The sequence below is a fragment of the Xiphophorus couchianus genome, chromosome 4, assembly GCF_001444195.1.
Source record: "Xiphophorus couchianus chromosome 4, X_couchianus-1.0, whole genome shotgun sequence".
Classification (NCBI taxonomy): domain Eukaryota; kingdom Metazoa; phylum Chordata; class Actinopteri; order Cyprinodontiformes; family Poeciliidae; genus Xiphophorus; species Xiphophorus couchianus.
Window position 1 is genome coordinate 21536823 of NC_040231.1, and position 19854 is coordinate 21556676.

Sequence of the window (19854 nt, forward strand, 5' to 3'; positions counted from 1 at the left end):
AATGATTTTTTGATGTCGGAAGTTTAAGTAGACAAAAAGGTGAACTTAAATAATCACTGATTGCATTGACGTTATACTGACATTATACACAGTTATACAATTTCAATGCAGGTGAGCTAATTGCAGCAGACGGCCACACCAGGTACTGTCTCTGTCAGCTAGGAACCAAAAATAATGCAAACGTTTGCATAGGCTCACCAAAATTGGATTGTAATTGATGTAGTATGTAACTTTTATATAAATATATATATAAAAAAAATATTTTTCACATATTTGTTAAAACCGTCACCATGTCATGACTGTATATTATGAGACAGATAACCTGTGAAAAGATTGAGCTCCTCCACCTCCTGCCTGACTTTGTCTTGCCTACACCTTGCCTTTCCCTTGGAAGCAGTACTTGAAATCCGCTGCATGGACTGCGCTTCCTCTGCACCGCCCCTGCAGGGCACGGATTACCCTCCATACCCTCCGATGGGCGGTGTTGTGTGGGGCCACTCCTTCACCGCTGCTGCTGCTGCGGGACTGGAGCTCAATCCGCTCACTAGATCTCCAGCAACAGCAGGAGCAGCGGTCGGACCGGAGAACATAGATGTGCAAAGCCCCTGGAATATCCGAGCGCTGGAGAGGCCAGAAACAACAGCCGTGGAGGACAGCCTTCATTTAAGCTTCAAAAGGGAAAGACCTACGGTGAAGCCATGGCGGTAGAAGAAGAAGGTCTTCGGGTTTTCCAGAGCGTAAAAATAAAAATAGGTAAGAAGAATAAAGGGGGGTTAAAAAAAAATCCCTACCCCCAGTCTGAACGCCTCAATGGATGGCTCCCTATTTTCAGGGAGAGCAGGGAAGCTGTGAGGGGCTGGAGACTGGACGGGTCCAGATCGGTGTTGTTCTGCTTGTTATTGTAATTCAGATCACAACTAGAGCCCCTCTGCGCAACGATAAGAACAGCAAATAATTAGAAAAAAAAACTGAGAAAGTAAACAGAAACTGCAGCAGGATTGAAAGGCGTGTGGGACAATGTGGGAATTTGGCAGCTGGCGTTTGGATCCAGATAATGTGTGTTAAACTTGAACCGATGTGAGCAGACTGTAACAGACGTAAAGGCTCCACAGCTGCACGTTTCCAGATGCTATTCTGCACATTTTAGGACCACAGATACCGTTATTACCTCTTAACTACAAGCAGCCATTATTTTTTTATTATTGCAAGCCCCCTTTAAGGAAAAAAAGAAAAAAAATCAGCTTCATCCAAAAACATGCATGGCTGTCTGATTGTTAATCCATCTTTTTATGTTTGAACATAGCTTTTCACTTTATACTTCCTTGAGGATATAACCTATTCCATGTTTAACTTGTGAATGTAGCAATGAGAGACCAGAGTTGATATAACGACAGTATTGTACCTCACAGCTTTTAAATTCAGCTGTTTGTAACGTTTACTCTTTAAAAAAACGGCAATGTAGATTTTTTTTTGCACCAATAACGTGCTAATAATCAGTATTTAAAAATGAGATGTGCTGTGCTTGCTATTATCGGACTGCATTAATCAGTCCGATTTTGCACAACTGCACTGTGGCACACCTGCTGTACATATATTTACATATACATATCTGCGTTTTTTGAATCTTTGCAAGGACTGCTCTTAAGTTGCTTTTTATATTAACAGCATTTTATATTTTTACAATTTATAGCATTTTATATTTTATTTTTTATTTTATCTACAACTACTACTCAGTGGTAGTTGTTATTGTGTCTTGTCTCTATGCTGTAACTGCGAAGTAATTTCCCTGCTGGGATGAATAAAGTACTTCTATTCTATTCTATTCTATTCTATTCTATTCTATTAAGTAATTAACAATGTTTTGATGATCAGAACCCGAGTCATAAAAAGTTACAAACATTTATCTAAAAAGCACTACAGATAACATTTTCGTATCTTTTCCTTTTTTTAATGTCATTTTATTAGAAGCAGACAGTCATTTCCTGTGCTTGCTGTAAAGGTCATCTTAGGTCAGTATGGGGCAGACTGATATCTTGCACCCAGTCCATCCATCCTGTCCAGTTTGGAGTCAAAACATGCGGCAGAGGGGATGGACTAAAACTAAAAAAAAAAAAAGAAAAAAAAAGAAGCAACAAACACCTTTGCAAGCTGTGTGAAGCTGCATGGCACTGCCAGCTGCTCTTGGAGAGTGAACAACACATTTGACCCCCTTTTTTCCTAATATTTTTAAAGACATTACCTGTGCAGATTGTTTATCCGGAAAAGCTGTAACGTGGAAACCACAATTGTCTTGTGAATTTGCTGCTACTCATCGCTCCTGTGAATGAAAGCTAAACAACCCGAGGACATTTGTGCTGCCTTAGATACACATCTGTTTTCGAATCAAAACAAATGCTCGGAACTGATGTCCATATAACCAGTGCAGATAAATGATTCATTGTTTAATTGTGATGTAGCTGAATTACCGAATTGATGTGCTGGATTATTTTATGATGTAACAGGTATACTGGGAACAATCGTTTGATCGACAGTAAACTAATCCGAAGCTCTTTTTATGCCGTACATTCATCGTGTAAAGTAGTTTTTCCAAGAAACAATATCAAAAAAAGGGGTGCATGTAGGAATTGGTGATCACTAATATTCACTTTAAGATGGTCTCTGCTCTGATCTTGGATGTGGATGGGGTTTTTTCTGCTGAGTTTGCATGTTTGCATGTGCACTGGTGCATTGGTTTTCTCCAGATACTCTGGTTTTCTACTGTCTAAAATTGTGCACGTCAGGCTAACATGCGATTCTAAAATCGTTTTAGGTGAAAAAGTTTGCGCACGCACGGTTGATTGTCTTCTTAATGTTCCTTGTGGCCTCTGTAATGGGTGGAAGATTCATCCATTTCAAATCTCAAAGGTTTCTCGCTTTTCCAGAGCTAGGACTCTCTCAAGCCAAGCAGGAAAATCAATTATTTTTACAACCAAATAGAGCACCTTTTAAATGAAAAGACTCCTGTCGGCTTAATCCTAAAACAATATGTTAAACAGTAGCTGACATATTGTGAAAACCCAAAGTTTTCACACTCTTGGTTTCAGTTTTTGCTCTTTTTTTCTCTCTAAGAGAACATCAATTACAAGTACCATGATAATGACAATTTCACTCTGTTTAAAAAAAACCCAACTATTTAATTATGGCCTTCAATTTTACTCCTAAGCTTAAATTTTCATATTTGTGTCAGGAACATTTTACAGAATGGCCTGTAGAAGTCAGAACCTCATGATCTAGTATGGCTGCCTTACACATAACAATTTGTAGTAGTTGTGCTTCTGATGTTATGTACAGTATGTCCTTTAGCCTTTAACACATGAAGCATTATGTTACACTATGTCCTTTATTGAAGATGTATTTGAAAGTTTGAAACTGCTGAGAAATATAATTATAAGCCTGTATTGCTAATAGTTGACAAATTTCAGTCAACAGTAGCGCAAAAATAGTACTGCTTTCACCTCCACTTTAATTAATGATGATGCACATTTCAAATGATGTATTTTAATAATGCAAATTGTGGTACAAGTACTATTGATAGTAGTTGTGTTGCCTTTTTTTTGGTGGTAATTTTAGTCCTAATTTGTTGCAAACAGGCTTGTGCCTGAATGGGATTCTCACAGGATTAGAACCACAAGTAAAAACGGTTACATCGATAAAAATAATACACTCCCCAGAAAAAAAAAAGGTCCTTATGAGTTTGCACTAGCTACTGACGTTAATAAGAAATCGTTATGTTGTTGTCACTTCGAAGGCTTTGGTTGAAGTTCTTCATAATGCCATTTAGTGACGACAGCAGAGTTTACACTACGCTGCTACCAAGCAGCAGACATACTTTCTGTCAGTCTGATCCCTGCAGCGCTCTGCTCTCAGTAACGTCTACGAACCGCTTGCATCACATTGTTTTCATCAGAGCCTGTCCTTTGGCATGAGGCTGCGGTTGGCCGATGACTCAGAGGCGAAAACCCGCCACACACTCTTATTATTCATGTAATAATAAGAGTGCTTACTATTACGGCCTGCCAGGTGATGACTCCCCTCGATGTCCTGGAGGAACAAATGACTATCGGAAACCCAACTGGACTACTGGATCGGAGCCTGTACCGTCTGGGGGGAAACACAGGAAACAGGAAACTGCCCCCAATTCGCTTCCTGATTGGCTGGAATAGACTACAAAAGGATTGTTTTTTCCTGCATGGCAACGAGTTAATACAAAGCAGATGTAGAGAGATGGATATTGGGGTGGTGGTGGTGAGTGGGCGGGTGGGGGAGTTGGGTAAGGAGGTAGTGTCTCACAGATGAAGCAGACTGTGCTTCATCTGTCAGCGACTCGGCGCTCGGAGAGATGGGAATTCTCAGTGGCACAGCTGGAGTCGGGACTAATTAACGGGAACATATGTGCGTTTGGCCTCTCTGGCACAGTGAGAAACATTGTTTGACAAACACTGTGACACACATGAAACATCATAATGATGCATATTACTGAGCATCCTCTTGCACAGATGTGCAAAGTGTTTAAAATCTTTTAACTCAGCATCTAACAGGTCAGTTCCTGACCAGTAATAGCACATTGCTTTAAAAGTGGACTAATAAAAGTATCCTTGCATAAAGACCCACAAAAACACCAACAAACATGTGGTCATTAGACATATTAAACCCATTCCCTCCCCGAAAATGTACCAGCAGATGCAACGAAGAGAGAGATGTATAGCTAAGATAAGAAAGTGAAATATACCACAGGATGTATTTGTACATACATCAAAATGGGGAAAGCCACCGACATTTACTGACTGCTAACTGAATGAATAACCAAAAATCATTGAAGTCCTGTACTGTTTCGGTTTTCTTTAAAACTTGCTTGACTTAAACTATTTGTCTATTTCCCCATATGCCATTTAAATTTTTGTTTAGTATGGTCTGTAATGTTTCATGTTTTTTTGCAGTTGTTGCTGCTGTGATCGAAATTGGACAAATATAAAACAGATAGGAACAAAGACGCATAAGAAAAGCTGCACACCTGTCCCTTTTTGCTCACCAGCTGTTCACCTCTTTGCCCATATGGTGTTTCATTTCAGGTATATGTGGCTCGACTGTAGCTTTCTTTTACTAAAAACAACCAGAATATCCTGATGAGAGCACCGAAACTCAACCAAAACAGAAAATATGTGGGCCGTTAGTTAGAAAAGCACCAAACATCACTGTCCTGTGGATTTGTTATGAGTGATTCCCTTAAGGAGACTTGTTTTATTATTTATATAAAGATATTGATTGCAGAGGCTTTAAAGAGACCAGCTATAGGGAAATTTTAAAGCTCAAAGAAAGCATGTTCTTTGTTGTAGACGGCATACCATCAGTTGGAAAAAAAAGATTACATAACCAAATTGGTCGTTAGTTATGCATTTGCAAACATTGTCATTTTGCAGCTGGAAGCTGTGTCCTTTTACATTTACTTGCTGTTTAATTCAAATGTGAGAGGTTAGACTTTCACGCTGGAGTCAGTGTTTGATTCTAGGCAGGTTGATCATTGATCAATCGTTTATCCTCTTTATTAACTGCCTGACATTATTTTTATGGCTCTACTGTGTTGGCACAGCACAAGGCTTTTACTGTTTAATGGTGTTGTTACAATACGAGTATAATTTTGGATGACGTGAAAATAAGTGTCTAATACACACTGGAAGGAATACTAAATTGCTCATTGTTTGTAAAGGATCTCAAGTGCTTGTGCTCCAGGAAATAAGTGTATGTGGCTCAATTCAGATGACTGGAGCTGAAAGGGAAAAATTTGGTCGCAGTGACTGAGACCTTCATCCGTCACTTGGCGGCTGGCCAGTGGAGATTTCCACATTTCTTCCCGTCGACAACAAACTGTTTGAGAGGAGAAATTCTGGGTCGCAGGTCAATTTATAGAAATAAGTGCATGCCAAGTTCTCCATTTTGTCCTAGAAGGCGAGGTTGTCCTGGAGGTTTCTTATAAACATATATGTTGACTGTTGAGACGCAGCTTGAGGCTGGTGGAATAATCTGGGTTGTTCTTCTTGTGTCACTAATGCGTCCTCGATGAGAGCACAGTACCAGGAACACGGGGAAGTATTGCCGTAGGCCCAGCATGCAGGGTCAGCGGAGGTAAATAAAGGGCTCGAGGGCTCGCCCACGGTGCCGTTCCTTCTGCATGTCCTTCACACGCGCTGCGGAACGACCTCTACCTGCTAGTAATGACACATGAAGGAACGTAATCGAACATGTCATGGAATGGAAAAAGAAAGAAGCTTGAGACTCTTAAGGCACTCATAAAAAGTGACTTCAGTGACTGGTTAGGAAATGGCCACGTGGACGCTGGTTAAATAAGGTTTTGCAATAGTGTTTCCATACGCGGGCAAAACCAGCAGTACCAGCTTACCACATGCAAGAATTTGCACCCAGCACACGCGCTGTTCCCTGTGCTTGCAAAAGACATCACAACATCTCAGCTAATTGTCTGCTAAGCTTGAATTAGAGGTTACAAAGCAGAGTGGAACGAGAGGGTTGACCTCTCCTTTTTTTTGTTCTTGTTATGTCTTTAATTGTTCTTTTTCCAGAAGACAGAAAACAAGAACAAAGTCTTCTGAGAATTATGTAAATGAAGCCTGCAGGCAGTTTGGGGGTTAAACTGCATCCTGACCAGGAAGTGGAGCTCAGCCTCTCTCCTGCTAACTGCGCCAGCAACACCATGCTGGCTTGAAAGGTCACCGTCCTCCATTCATGGGCTTCAACCTCAACGAGACATTTTGGAAAGCTGCTCCTCCTGCAGGGTCATATTGCACATAAAGATAGAAGTGCGTGTTGTTTATTTCTGTTTCGCTCAAGTTTTCCATTGAGACCAACGACCTGGTGTGAACATTAGCTCTAGGCGGCTCTGAAACAAAGAGGGAGTTTGATCAGTAACTGTATGCTGGTTTATCACAGAGATGGCGGTGTGCAGTCTTTAACCAGAGCCTCTCTCCGTTCCAGCCCTCATTCTCCACATGCTGCGCTCACAACCGCTGGGCTTGTGTGAAATGCTCTGCTCATTAGGCTGCTTCTTCTTCATCATGAAGGACAGTTTGTGGCAAAAAGAAATGCGTGTTGCTGCCGCTGTGAGCAGAAATCAGCTCTCAGATCAGTGAAATTCATCGTTTTTGTTTCAGCTGGGAGAATCACACAGTGCTAAACACTTTTTTACTGTCATGTGCTGTTCATTTTACAAATGAATTAGCTGATTCACTTAAAGAAGGGTAAATGTGGATTTTACTCACAGTCCCAAACTCCCTAAGGATTCATTATATGCTAAACTTTTAAATGGATCCATGCTCCTGTCAAAATATAGCTTTTTTCGGCTTAAATGCTTTACCTAATAGTTTATAGATGCTCAGTACAGTGGCAAACAAACAGGATTAGTATTGTATTGCTGAAGATCATTTGGTGTATTTTCATTTTCAACCAGTAATATCTCATGCTGATTTATCAGTTGGACATTTAGAACAAACTGAGTCTCATAGTGGTGTTGATAAGGTTTTCCTTCTTGTGGACAAAGGAGAGACAAGAAGTGTTAACATAAGTTAAAAAAAGAACAAAAGAATGAACAGAATTACCACATTAACCATATTTACGAAGGTCATTTTTCATATTTATTATGTTAGTGTCACAAATAGATAAATAAACAACATGCATAGAGCCACATGGTGATCTCATATTTGAATGCTAGTCTTTCTACACAGAGTCTGCATGTTCTCCCTGTGCATGCGTGGGTTCTCTCTGGGTACTCCAGCTTCCCCCCATAGTCCAAGAAAAATGAATGTTAGGTTAATATGTCTCTGTAAATTGTTCGTAGGTGTGAGACTGTGCATGGTTGACCCTGAAAGGATGAGCGATGGATGAATGAATAGCAATGCTGCTAAAAATAGAAGTAATGTTAACAGCCTGAAATACCTCCAATAATAATATTACAATACAAATAAAGTGTGTTTATTGAAGTAAATATCCAGAGCAGGACTTTCAAGCACAATACATTTCTTGTAGCATTTTAAAACATGCTTATCTTCTTCAGTCAGGACTCCCAAACACACTCTGGAAACTGAATGGTTGGTGATGTCTTGAAATTTTTAGGAGGAAATTTGTTTAATGATATATTTTGCATAAGTCTTGAGCATGACATTACCTTATGAATAAGTTGTTTGTTGCCTTATATTCAGCGACGAAGAAAGCAGTACTGCAGGATAAACGCCCCGGCTGTGGATGTCCTTACGGAGAGCCTTTGCGTGTTGTGTGTCGGTGAATGTTTTTATGTGTAGTCATATTGAGAACGACAGTAATGACTTCCAGTTTGGTTTCAGTTCTTGTTATGAGCCTCTACCTGCGAACATCAAAGAGACGAGCAGCACCAGTGGGAGAATATAAGACAGTTTCACTCCTTGTTTCCATGCTCATGGTGATCTCTCACCGACACTATGTTTCCCCCCGCATTCACACACTCTCAGGGGTGACTGGGTTGTTCTCCCTGCTTTTAAACTTCGCCTTGGATCCAGTTGAAATTCCTTTCTCCTCATCTCATTTCCTGTTGTAGCGTTCTCCAAAGAGAACTGCTCTCCAGTTTTCTATCTGGCTGACTTTTCTCTCTTTCTGCAGTCTTCCCCTTCTCTTACACTCGATTGAGCACGCCGCTTGTAGGGGTGTGTGTGTGTGTGTGCGTGTGAGACAACCTTGCCTTCCCCCCTCTTTCCCTTTCTTCAACTCTGTGGTCCCCAGGCCTGCTAGTTGAGTTGAAAGCATTCACGCCTGTGTATCCTCGAATGTGTTCATGTCAGACAAGATTAGAGTAACGAGTCGAACAGCACGCCTGTAACTGTACACACGGGCTCAGCGACTGGAGTCGGTCAACAGAGGAAGAAGAGGAACAAAGCCACACATTCACTACATCCATTACGTTCAGACAATCACTCGCATTTCCTCGTTTCTTCTGTTCTTGGCGGTTTTTCACCGGCCACGCTGACGAAGGGAGTCAAGCATGTCAATTCGTCCCTGCTCCTGTCATCGTTGCTTTTCTGCATTTCTGCTCTGGGCCCTCATGTTTGTTGTGTGCGCGCACACAGTCGTGTCAAGTATGTGTCTTGGCCTGTTTTGTTCAGATACCGTGGTAAGATATTCTCCAGGGACAGCTGCATCAGTGGTTGATGAAAAACACAACGCTGCTGTACTTGTTCGAGTGTCTGTTCAGCTGCATAATGGAGAAAGAGATGAAAAAGGGAAGCTGCAGAAATTACAAGAAAGTGAAATCAGGTTTTTTGGTAATAGAAAATGAAAGCAGGAATAGAAAATATTGTATGCTAGAGAATAGCTAGCTGATAAACTCTTTCACGTTACAAGATGTTTTTTATTATTTATTGATTTTTAAAAATTTTTTTTTTTACAAAACTCATGTGCCTTCATGCATGAGCACACACAGATAAACACAGCTAAAACTTGAGCCATCCAGAATGTTCCTGAATTCAGAAACATTCGGTGACATTTTCCACAACATTAAGCTGCAACATAGCAACATGTCTCTGTGTACAAAGGTAAAGACTGCATTCAATTTACATGACATAGATTTTAAATATCTGCACTGTGTTAGAACGTAATCATTTCTGGCAAACCAGCTAAGTTTTTATTTTTTATTATTATGTTGAAAACCTAAAACATATGTAATTACCACTCTAATTTATATAATATGTTTTCAATTTAGTAACCATCAAAATTAGACAATGACAATAGATAGATAAAATCAAATTTATTGTCTGTTGTCCTGTGTCGCACAGCTTTTTCTGACTCGCACTGTCTTTTGGCCTTTTATTCATGGATTATAAATATAGTAAGTTGCTTCTGAGAAAGGCAACTTATCTTAAAAAACCTAGAATGATATATGCTGCTTGAGTCCATGTTTAGTCCCTGTGTTCTCGTCCTCAGCCCACCATCTGCCCCCTTTCTATTTATTTTTATAACGCCTTAAACTGAGTCATTAAAAGCATGCAGAACTGAGAAAGTGGTGGTAATCCCATGACATTTGGGATGACCCGGATGGTTGCAATCCAATCAAGGCATCTCACAGTTCATAAATAAGCTTTGGTCGAAGGGGGGGGAAAAAAAATTCAGATTAAAGGGAATTTGAGAGCATGGAATGAATGAGGGGGATTAACTTGTTGAGATGGAATAAAAATTGGAAAACGGATGAAAGAAAAGCAGAGATGACGAGGATCTAATAACAGGAAAGTGAAGAGGTGAAGCAGAGATAAGAGAGAGTAACGTCATCTCCAACGTAAGAGCTGCAGTCTGCAAGTTGAAGCAATGAAGTGTGTGTCACGCTGCGCAGCTCAGGTGTCCGGCTCATTTGTGAATGACTGTTGTCATCAGGAACTGTTGTGTAATAATTCGCCCAGGGCTTTAATCAGCCTCCAGCGAAGCCATCATAATGCTCAGAACGCAGTTTATCCTCTCCGTTTCTCTCACCGGGGTTTTACGTTTGCCTACTGCGCTGCATTCTGTAAACACCATATCAATGCGTCTTGTTGGTCTGATTGCATTAATTGTTTCAAATGATTGGTCTGTCATTTTCTCAAATGTGAAACTAACAATAGAAATTTTATCTTGTTATAGGACGTTACGGGCAGGTATTGTGTCAGCCTGGAACTAATATTTAAATAAACCCCAGGTTTTATCCAAATTCTTAAAATGATGTGTTGCGTTTCCACAAATGCAACTACTCACCTCTGTCCTCGGACGTGTTTTATCTCATCTCTCTGAAAGATTCAACTGGTACTGTGATAATATGCAAGACACCAGAATGTCCTGAACCAAAATATCATAGCATATTAAAAGACCTGCGGTGTATGTCTAATAAAAGGGGCAAAAGATCTTTAATTTGTCTCTATGAGTTTAGAAAGCAGTGATTGAAAAGTCCAATGGGTCTGATAAATCAGAGTGCAAGACAAATGACGTCCGTAATCCATGAGCAGATTGTCTGTCTTGTTGTTTCACAGCGGGCTCTCCAGTGTCAAATGTCAACCTTTTCCCTCCTTTCCACTTTGGTTTCAGCTGCAGGGGCCTGCAACTGAGTCCATGCACACTGTTTCCTGTTGCAGCAACCAAATATTTTTCTTAGCAAACCGGTTTAATGTTTTTTTCTTGCTTTGTTTGCTTACAGGACACAAGATAGGGGCTCATAGTTTTATCAGTGGCAATTGTTTTCAAAATAGGATTCAACTAACTTTACGTCTGTTGCCAGTGCATGCCACATTTTTAAAATTAGTTCAAAAAAAGGCAAAAATAAGTCATTTCAATGAGAGAACAGGGAACGTGTTGAAGTGAGAGAAGTTTTGTCTTGTATGGCCCTTCCCCCATATTTGCTGCACACTGCAGACCAGCTAGCAGGAAGAACAGTGCCACAACTTTCCCCTGCATATAAGAAAAACTATTTTGGAATAATTTTATGCTATACCTTTTATTCTTTTGTTGCTCTGCAGTAAATTTGTTACAGAGCAATAAGAACATTTACATGAAAACAAATACTAAAACTAACCTGAGCTCAAGTCTGCGTATCAAATTAACGATAAATATATGATAAATACAGTAATTAATCTTTGTAGCAGTATAAATAATTGTTTCCAATCAAAATAATTAGATTATGTTGCACAGTATTGTTTGAAATCATTGTGTTAATATGGTGAAGCAGTGGTGTCTTTGCTCAAACTTACGATGATCATGATGATTTCAAACCAAATTCAACTGAATTAAAAATGATAAGGTTATTTAACTTTTTTCACTATTCCACATTAGGCCTGTGTAGCTTTTGGGTAGCTGAGTCAGCTGAATGTATGATTAAAAGAAGAAGAAATTATCTAAATGTTAGAATCTTTTGTGATCCCTGAGTGCTTGGATCCTTTCTGTCTCTGTTGTGGCGAGACAAAGCTGCATCAGATTCCTGTACAGATGGCGCGTTATTGGAGCAAACACTGACATGGTTAGTTAACACATGTGTAACTAAAGACTGCAGAGTCCTATGGGTCCCCAGGGCGAAGAGGAAGACAATAACGGGTAGAGCACTGGGACCACAGCTTCATGAAGCAGAATATATTGGTCCTGTAGGACTGCAGCACCACCTTTGCGTTGTGTGTGTGTGTGTGCATATGTCTGTCTCAGTGGGTGGCAGGACAGCATTTTTGAGAAAGGGAGTGCTGTCTGTCACACATGTCTGACGAGCAGATTGAGACTCGGAAGATTTCAGGAAATCTCCCACGCAGATTCCTTCATTCACAGATCTGAGCAGCACAGCGGAAACACACGCCTGTTCACACGTCCTTTTGCTCAATGCGTCTCTGGGAGACCTTGGTATGATATGTGTGTGAGATGTAAAAGTAGCCACCTTGGCAGAAGTAATCTCATTCATCGTGCTGCCAGGTTTGGTGGTGGGATAGAAAAAAGATCCGATCTTCACACACACACACACACCCGCGCACCCGCACACACACACACTCTTGTAGCTTGGACAGGTGTGAACTTGCATAATTCTGTTTAGTTTTTATGCTTTGTTTGCTTTTAGGGTTCTGAAAATAAGTTATCACTGGAAGCCTGAATAAACAGATTATCTTTGCCTCTGCGGCGCATAAATGAATCTCACTCAATCTCTTTTTGTTTGTGCAGGGGAAGCAAAAAACATTCCTCCATATCCGGGACCGAACAGGATGAGGGACTGCTACTGCACCGTCAACCTGGACCAAGAAGAGGTCTTCAGGACCAAGATTGTGGAAAAGTCACTTTGGTGCGTTTAAACTGCTTTTTTCCGTTGTCTCGTCTTCTTATGCAAAAATAATTAAGAAAAAGACATTTTTTTCATATAAGTGTAAGGAAAAAATAGGACAATAGAATAGCATGGCATTGCCACCCCGTCAATAATTGGGATGTTGTTTTATCACTTTGTTTAATTTTATTTAATTTAAGGCTTTCTAATATTCATGAACCCTATTTTCTTGGATTAAAGATGCACCAAACAATTCTGTTTTTGTATTATGCAACAAAGGGATTTCAATTCTTAGTATTTGAACTCAAACAAAGGGTTGTTACAGTAACATCTAAAGGTTATTTTCTTAGAAATATGCCTTCCAGGATATTGGCCTTATCAACTCAGAGCAGGAGATGCAAGAGGCAGCCAACTTTCCAGCAGAAGAGCCGACAGAAACTGAATCACATGTTAGATTGCCATCATCTTTATGCATCACAAGCTTAAATCCAATCAGCTCTGAATCTGCTCACACTTCCATTGTGTGCTGGGCTGCAACTGCTCCGTGTTTTTGTTGTTTGAAACTGTAATCGTTTTTAAACTATGTAGTACATCCTTCCTTCTTCTCTAAAGCTAGATGGGGGATACTGTGGAAATGTTTGAGAGTAATAAAAGCAGCAGTTTGGTTTTGGTGTTTATAAAAGTTGTGATTTAATTAGTGTTGGGTCAGTGTGAGATTCCCACAATGCCAAGGTTTGATGGCAAATCCCCCCCCCCACCAAATTCACTGTTCTGCTCATTATGCGGTGATGATGGGAGTTGATATATTTGCTGTGTAATATGTCAGGCTATCTGCTCAGCAGTGACGTGCGGTGAGGTTCATAGCTGGTGAGGCGCTGACTTAATCATAATCAGATTTACAAATATAGACCCCCTGCATGTTATTGTTTACGTAACGAAATTTCGCTCATCCGGACAATGATGGAAGGCAAAAAGACTATTCTTCTATGATCCTTAGACACTCTGCCGCCGTAGAATAATTCCGTTAACTCAATCAAACTTGGACATGTAGATATTGTTAATTTCATGCTGTGCTCCACAGCAAAGGGAGAAACTCTTAAACTCAAAACCACGTCTTTCTCGCTCTCTGTATCAGCTCAACTACGTGCAGACTCGTTGCCATAGCAACTAACAACGCCACCAAAAACAACACTCAGATATTTCCCACACAAAGAGCAAAACATTCAGCCTGTTGTAGTAGTATGGTTTTAGGTTTAATGTTTATTTTTGTGATTATTTATAAGTGATTGCTGTGGTAAGAGGAGAAAACTATAAATATATATTTTACTGTATGGCTAGCTCGCTGTTAGTGTCTCTTACTCTGCAGTTGTGGAGTCACAATGTCTGGGATCATGAGCGATCTAATAATGAATGATACACACTTACATGTTATAACTTCATTATTACCATTAGCATGTTGTTATTATTAATACCGCTGTTAAGAGTTAAATTGACCGTGAGGAAACAGCAATAGTGTTAGTCCAAAATGATAGTAAAATCGCCCTTTTAGTCTTTTGCATTGCTTTGTGTGGTCAGTACAGAAAAAAGTAAAATACAAAGTAGCAGAAAGCTTGCACTATATTTCTTGAATGTTTTTTATTATTTGACTCTATTGTAAAATATACAAGTCTTTAGTAAAGTGAAAAACAAAAAACAGTTGTCAAATCAGATCATGAACATGAGGTCTTTCAGGCAGCTCTTAGAGTAAATGAAATAAAATGGCTAAATAACAGAGTTCAAATGCATTTATTTTCTAGATCATTGATAAGTGTAGTCATGCTCCTTCCCATTCACTCATCTTGTCTGTCTTCACGTCCGCCACGCAGCGGAATACATCGATAATTATCAACAGCAGCAGCCCCGAGGGCTTGGCTCACGAGATCCTGATTGCTGTGATTTCTGCGGTTGTCATTTAGGTGAAGCGAACTGTGGGAGCCGCTCAGCCTTCCAGCCAGCGGTCACAAACAGGCCTTTTTGTTGCAGGCAAACAGGCTGTTTTCTTCCTACTGATTCGTGGAAAGACATACCTGCAGGCTTTATTTTCCACGTGGGAGGTGACTAATTGACCGAATCAATCATGTCTGAATGTTGACAAGGATGTGGTTTGGGGTGTTTACGCGAAGGTGAAAGTACACCTACAGCCTGGGTGCTAGTTGAGGACACTCCCAGTCACCAAGATGGGAAGACAATGTTACAGACGCAGAAGCTGGTTAAAGATTAACCAGGTGATCCTTGACTGAACTGTAACTGACAAGACTCGGTCACTTCTGTTTGATGGAGAAAATACCGTTTTTCACCTTTTCAGGGACACGGAGAGTTTTCTTGGGTTTCTTTTCTCCCTCCTTCATTTCCTGGTCCTGATCCCACAACAGGAACCAACAACAAATGTGATAAAAGTGGAAAAAATCTACCATAAAAAACATCCCCGTTTGGTTTCCCCCACTACAAAACTGCACATTTAGTTCATTCCAAAGGTCCTTCCTCCCAAACATTTCTCATGTCTCAGCATCTTATCCTCAACTCTGTGCTCATCTGCTCAGCATAGAACCTGTTATCTTTAAATTACACAATTTGCAAACACAGTAGTTTAATCCTACAAACCTTGCTGAAAAACATATTATCAACCAAATTATCCAAATTTGTCAACCTAAGTGAAAATATTTAAGTCTTCTGTTATTATTGTAAAATTTTGCAGCATTAGTGTTCTGAAATATCGTTTTACAGAATGTTTTATATGAGCGATTGACTGTCAAGGATTTCTCATCACACACCAGCTTTCCGCCTGCAGTCGCTGTGTAGCATTTTAAGATTAATGCTGCATCACGCCGATTTTGTTGTTTTTCGTTGCGACATGGACGTTACTGTTGTGGTGGACAGAGATACGTGTTGCCCTTCACCCAGAGAAAGACCTGTTCTGAAAACGCAACCGAAAAACACCTGGTTAGATCAAATGTTTCAGGAAGTTAAAGTGCAAAGAAAAACAAAAAAACCTTCACAGCCCGTAATGAATAAAGTACGGGTGCACAAGTTAAGTAAAACATATCGCAATACTGTTGCTGAATATCGCAATGACAAAAGCAATTATTATTAAGCCACATCACAAAGCATTGCATCAGATGTTGGCTTTTAAACTGGCCAAATATGTCATTGACATGTAGATTGTGAAAGTGCGGCACCTGACGTACGACGTCCTTCAAAATATTGCATGCAATCAGTTCTTTGGGATTATATGGTTGCCCACATTAAAATTGAGACGATGATTGTGATTCAGTAAAATGTGCTGCTCCAGTATTTACTGGACTCATGAATGAAATTAATGATTTTCATTACCTGTTAAAATGATCTGAAGGATAAATGTCCTTTCAGGGATCTTAGAACATATCTTAAACAAGGAACAAATTAGGTTTTGTATATTTATCAAAAATAAACAACAATATTAGAGCTTAGTATTAGGGCTAGCCACTGGAATTATTATTTCCTCAGTAATGAAAATAATATTACCAAATTTGACCAAATTAAACAAATAAATAAAAACGTAAAATACTACGCAGAAAATAATTAGAGTAAACTATGAGGCATTGAGTGTTCATAATATTCTGAATAAAGCCCTTTTTTACACAGCATTGTGTCGATCTCTCTGTAGTTTAAACAAAGTGGTTTTAAACAAAATTTGAAATTAAATCTGAAGGAATAATTTATTCTGAGTGAGAAAACGGTCTCTGGGTCTGTGGTTCACATGCGTGTCTCCCAGCTCAATTGACAGGAAAAACGTCCACACAACTGCAGTTCCAAATCAACACCATTATCTTCATTTTGGTTTGTTTTCAATCGTTTGTTTAAACTTTGATCTTAAAAAATTTCGAAAAGATAAGACTAAATATACAGTGCTGTGCTGTGCTATTTTCTGGAAACTGCGGCTTCTCGTTCAAGAAGTCACACAGTAAACATTGTAAGAGGAAAAACAACGTTAACACACTGATTACTCTTTAATAAAGTGACACGTTGTATCAGTTTCTGACCCCAGTCTGTCTCTTTCCTGCAGTCCTTTCTACGGGGAGGATTTCTACTGCGAGATCCCACGCAGCTTCAGACATCTCTCCTTCTACATTTTTGACAGGGACGTATTCAGGAGGGACTCCAGCATTGGTGAGTCATAAGCTCATCTCTCTGTTTAATGCTCCCCTTATCAGCCCCATTATCATCTAATATCGAGCTTGAAAATCGACTTGGAGTGAAAAATCACTCCAGTCGTAGATGACTGTTTTTTAGGTGTTTTTTAAAAACACCGGTTTTTCTAGCAGGACACAAAAAGTGAATCAACTCATTAAACACAATGTAATCCCCTTCTTATTTAATGAATTTTTATTTTAGAATATTTTATAGTACGAGTTTTATTCACTCATCAGATGCGATCATCCCTCGGCGCTGAGAATAATCACTGCCAATAATTACACCCTGTCTGACTGAGCCAGGCTTCTCTGATTGGCTGCCAACAGGTGTTTACACCCTGACAAGATCTAATTGGACGCCAATCTCTGCCCTCACGGCAGCATGCTGAGTCAAAGATGTTTCATTGCTGGAATGGGGCTAAAAATAAAAGTCGTCTGGAGGTTTACAGTCTCGTCGCTCAGAGGTTTCTGCTGTCGCTCACATTTCTCTTTGTTCAGGATCCAGCTGATGTCAGTATACCAGAGGCATTGCGCCCTCAGCGGCTCCTACCAGTGCTAGCAAGCTCAAACTTTAAATTCTCTAGTCTCACAGTACTTCTCAGTAACATGCAGCAAACCTGAGTCAGCAAGATGGCTGCAAGCACAGTTATGAGCTTTGGTTTCTCTCCAGCAAACCATGTGCAGACATGACATGGTGGAGTTCGCAAAATAAAAATCAAGTCTTTCGAGTAAGCAGGAAGAAAATGACAAGATTTCAAACAAGATGATATTTAACTGTTAGAGAGGTTAATGGTTTTGTTTTGTTTTGTTTTTGTCTGGTTCAGTTTTATGATGTAGAAAAAAGCAGGACCAGGGAGATGGCATTAGCTTGATTGGCCTGCAGTGATGAGATATTGAAATTTGTTTCAATTTCAATGTCATTGTCAATTTCCTTGATATAGCACGGGTTTAAAATTGCACCAAAGTGTTGCATAAAGTAATAACACAATGGATTAAGTTGATGAAAAGAGAAAGAGAGAAAAAAAATAATATTACGAAAAATAAGAGTAGTAATAAGTAAATAAAATCAAAAAGTTGAAAAGCTCAAAGCTGAAAAGTTACAGTATCAGGCCTCAATTAAATGCCAACAAATAAATTTAAGTTTCAAAAAGTGATTTAAAATGATCTAAAAGTGTTTTGTAAAAGTTTTGTGACTTTCCAAGCACTACATCATCTCCCACATTTACTGTTACTTTGTTTTTATTGTGGTAAAACATACATCTAAGACGTATTATTTTATACTAAAAAAATAGGAAAAAATGCTATATTTACTCTGAGCACTTGTTCAACATGTAAACAGTTTGGTGTAAAGATAAAGTATGTTCTTTATAAAATCATTGGTGGTACACATTTTCCCCTAAAAAAAAATTTGGTTTACTTTTAAGGTTGATCAGTCTGTCTCGGAATTTATAAATACTAAAACTCGTAGTTTCCTTTGGGTATATTTATGGTGTGTCACTTTTAAAAATGGGGAAAAACATGAGAACATATATACAAATCAATTAAGGCAGATTTGTCTTGAAGTTTAGAAAACAGCTAGAAGAAAATCCAGTAAATACTCAGCTATACAACTGGAACTGGAATACAAAAAGCCTAATAAATGACCAAAATGATAATACCTCCACAAAAAACTGCAGTTAAATTTTCAGTGTTTATCTGTCCTACTGCAATAATGGAGGAATAATAATTTACCAGTTGATATTTCTGTGTGACCTATGACCTTTCATTGCGCTCTTATATTAATTATCCCTGTGTGTTTGCGGTGAATGTAAGTTTCTCAGTGGTTTCGGGTGTGTTGGTGTGGCTCTAGGAATCTAAGTGGGTTTGATCACTTACCACAAACTGACATATCTTCACAACTCCGCCCTGATTGTGTGTGAGTGTGAATGATTGCAGGTGGTATGATTTACTTCCTGGGGTTATCTCCAGGCCACCACAGTGCATCTTGTGTGTATTTCTTCTTCAGGTGCCTGTTTGGGTTACGCAGGGATGGATGGATGGATGTGTGAGGATTTACAGAGCGTGAGCAGACATGTGAGCGCTGTGCGTGGGCCTTTGTCGGGCTTTTGCTGTAGATTAAATCTGAACACGTAGGCCTTTTTGGAAAGCATAAAGTGAGTCGCGTTTAGAGCTTATTTGTCTTTGTTTGCTGACGTGTGCGCGCGTGTGTGTGTGTGTGTGTGTGTGTGTGTGTGTGTGTAGGCAAAGTTGCTGTGAAGAAAGAGGACCTGCAAAAATACCATGGGAAAGACACCTGGTTCCAGCTGCAGCCTGTCAGCGCTGACTCAGAAGTGCAGGTCAGTACAGAGAGAAAACAGAATCAAACTTTCCAAACACCAAGCTGTTTTTCCCCTTTGTTTTTATATCATAAAGAATCCATGGTTGTTTGTTTTTATACTCGGGTGGAAAAGTATGACATGAATATGTAAAATGTGTTCACTCCTAAACTTTTTGACCAGCTTTTTCCAGTGAGCATCAAGTGCATGATCTCTATATTCATGTGTAAAATCTGTGAGTCTGTCATTTACTTTTATTTTTCTTCTGAGTCCCCGGGCTTTTCTGCACTTATGTACTGTTCATCATAATATATGGAAGAATTTTGTGTATTTTGGCTGATTTTTCTTTCATTTTTTTGTCTTTTACCTGACAATTTTATCACATTTTGCCAAGTAACTATGACAAAAAAAGTCATTCTGGCTTAAAAACACATCCAAAGACAGCTGTCAAATAATTGGAATACCGGAATGTATCATAAAGAAGTACAAATAACACACATCCGAAGAAAGG

At 39.5% G+C, this 19854-nt stretch overlaps 1 protein-coding gene across 1 annotated transcript in view; it reads left to right on the plus strand.

Moving 5' to 3' along the window:
• The first annotated feature begins 491 nt into the window (after nt 1-491).
• rasa3 (RAS p21 protein activator 3) overlaps nt 492-19854 on the plus strand; it is a 43352-nt gene continuing 23989 nt past the window's right edge. Inside the window, exons 1-4 of the mRNA XM_028015173.1 lie at nt 492-753; nt 12724-12841; nt 16902-17005; nt 19270-19364. Coding sequence (XP_027870974.1) covers nt 699-753; nt 12724-12841; nt 16902-17005; nt 19270-19364 — 372 coding nt within the window. The 5' untranslated portion in view covers nt 492-698. The remainder of the gene's footprint in view (nt 754-12723; nt 12842-16901; nt 17006-19269; nt 19365-19854) is intronic.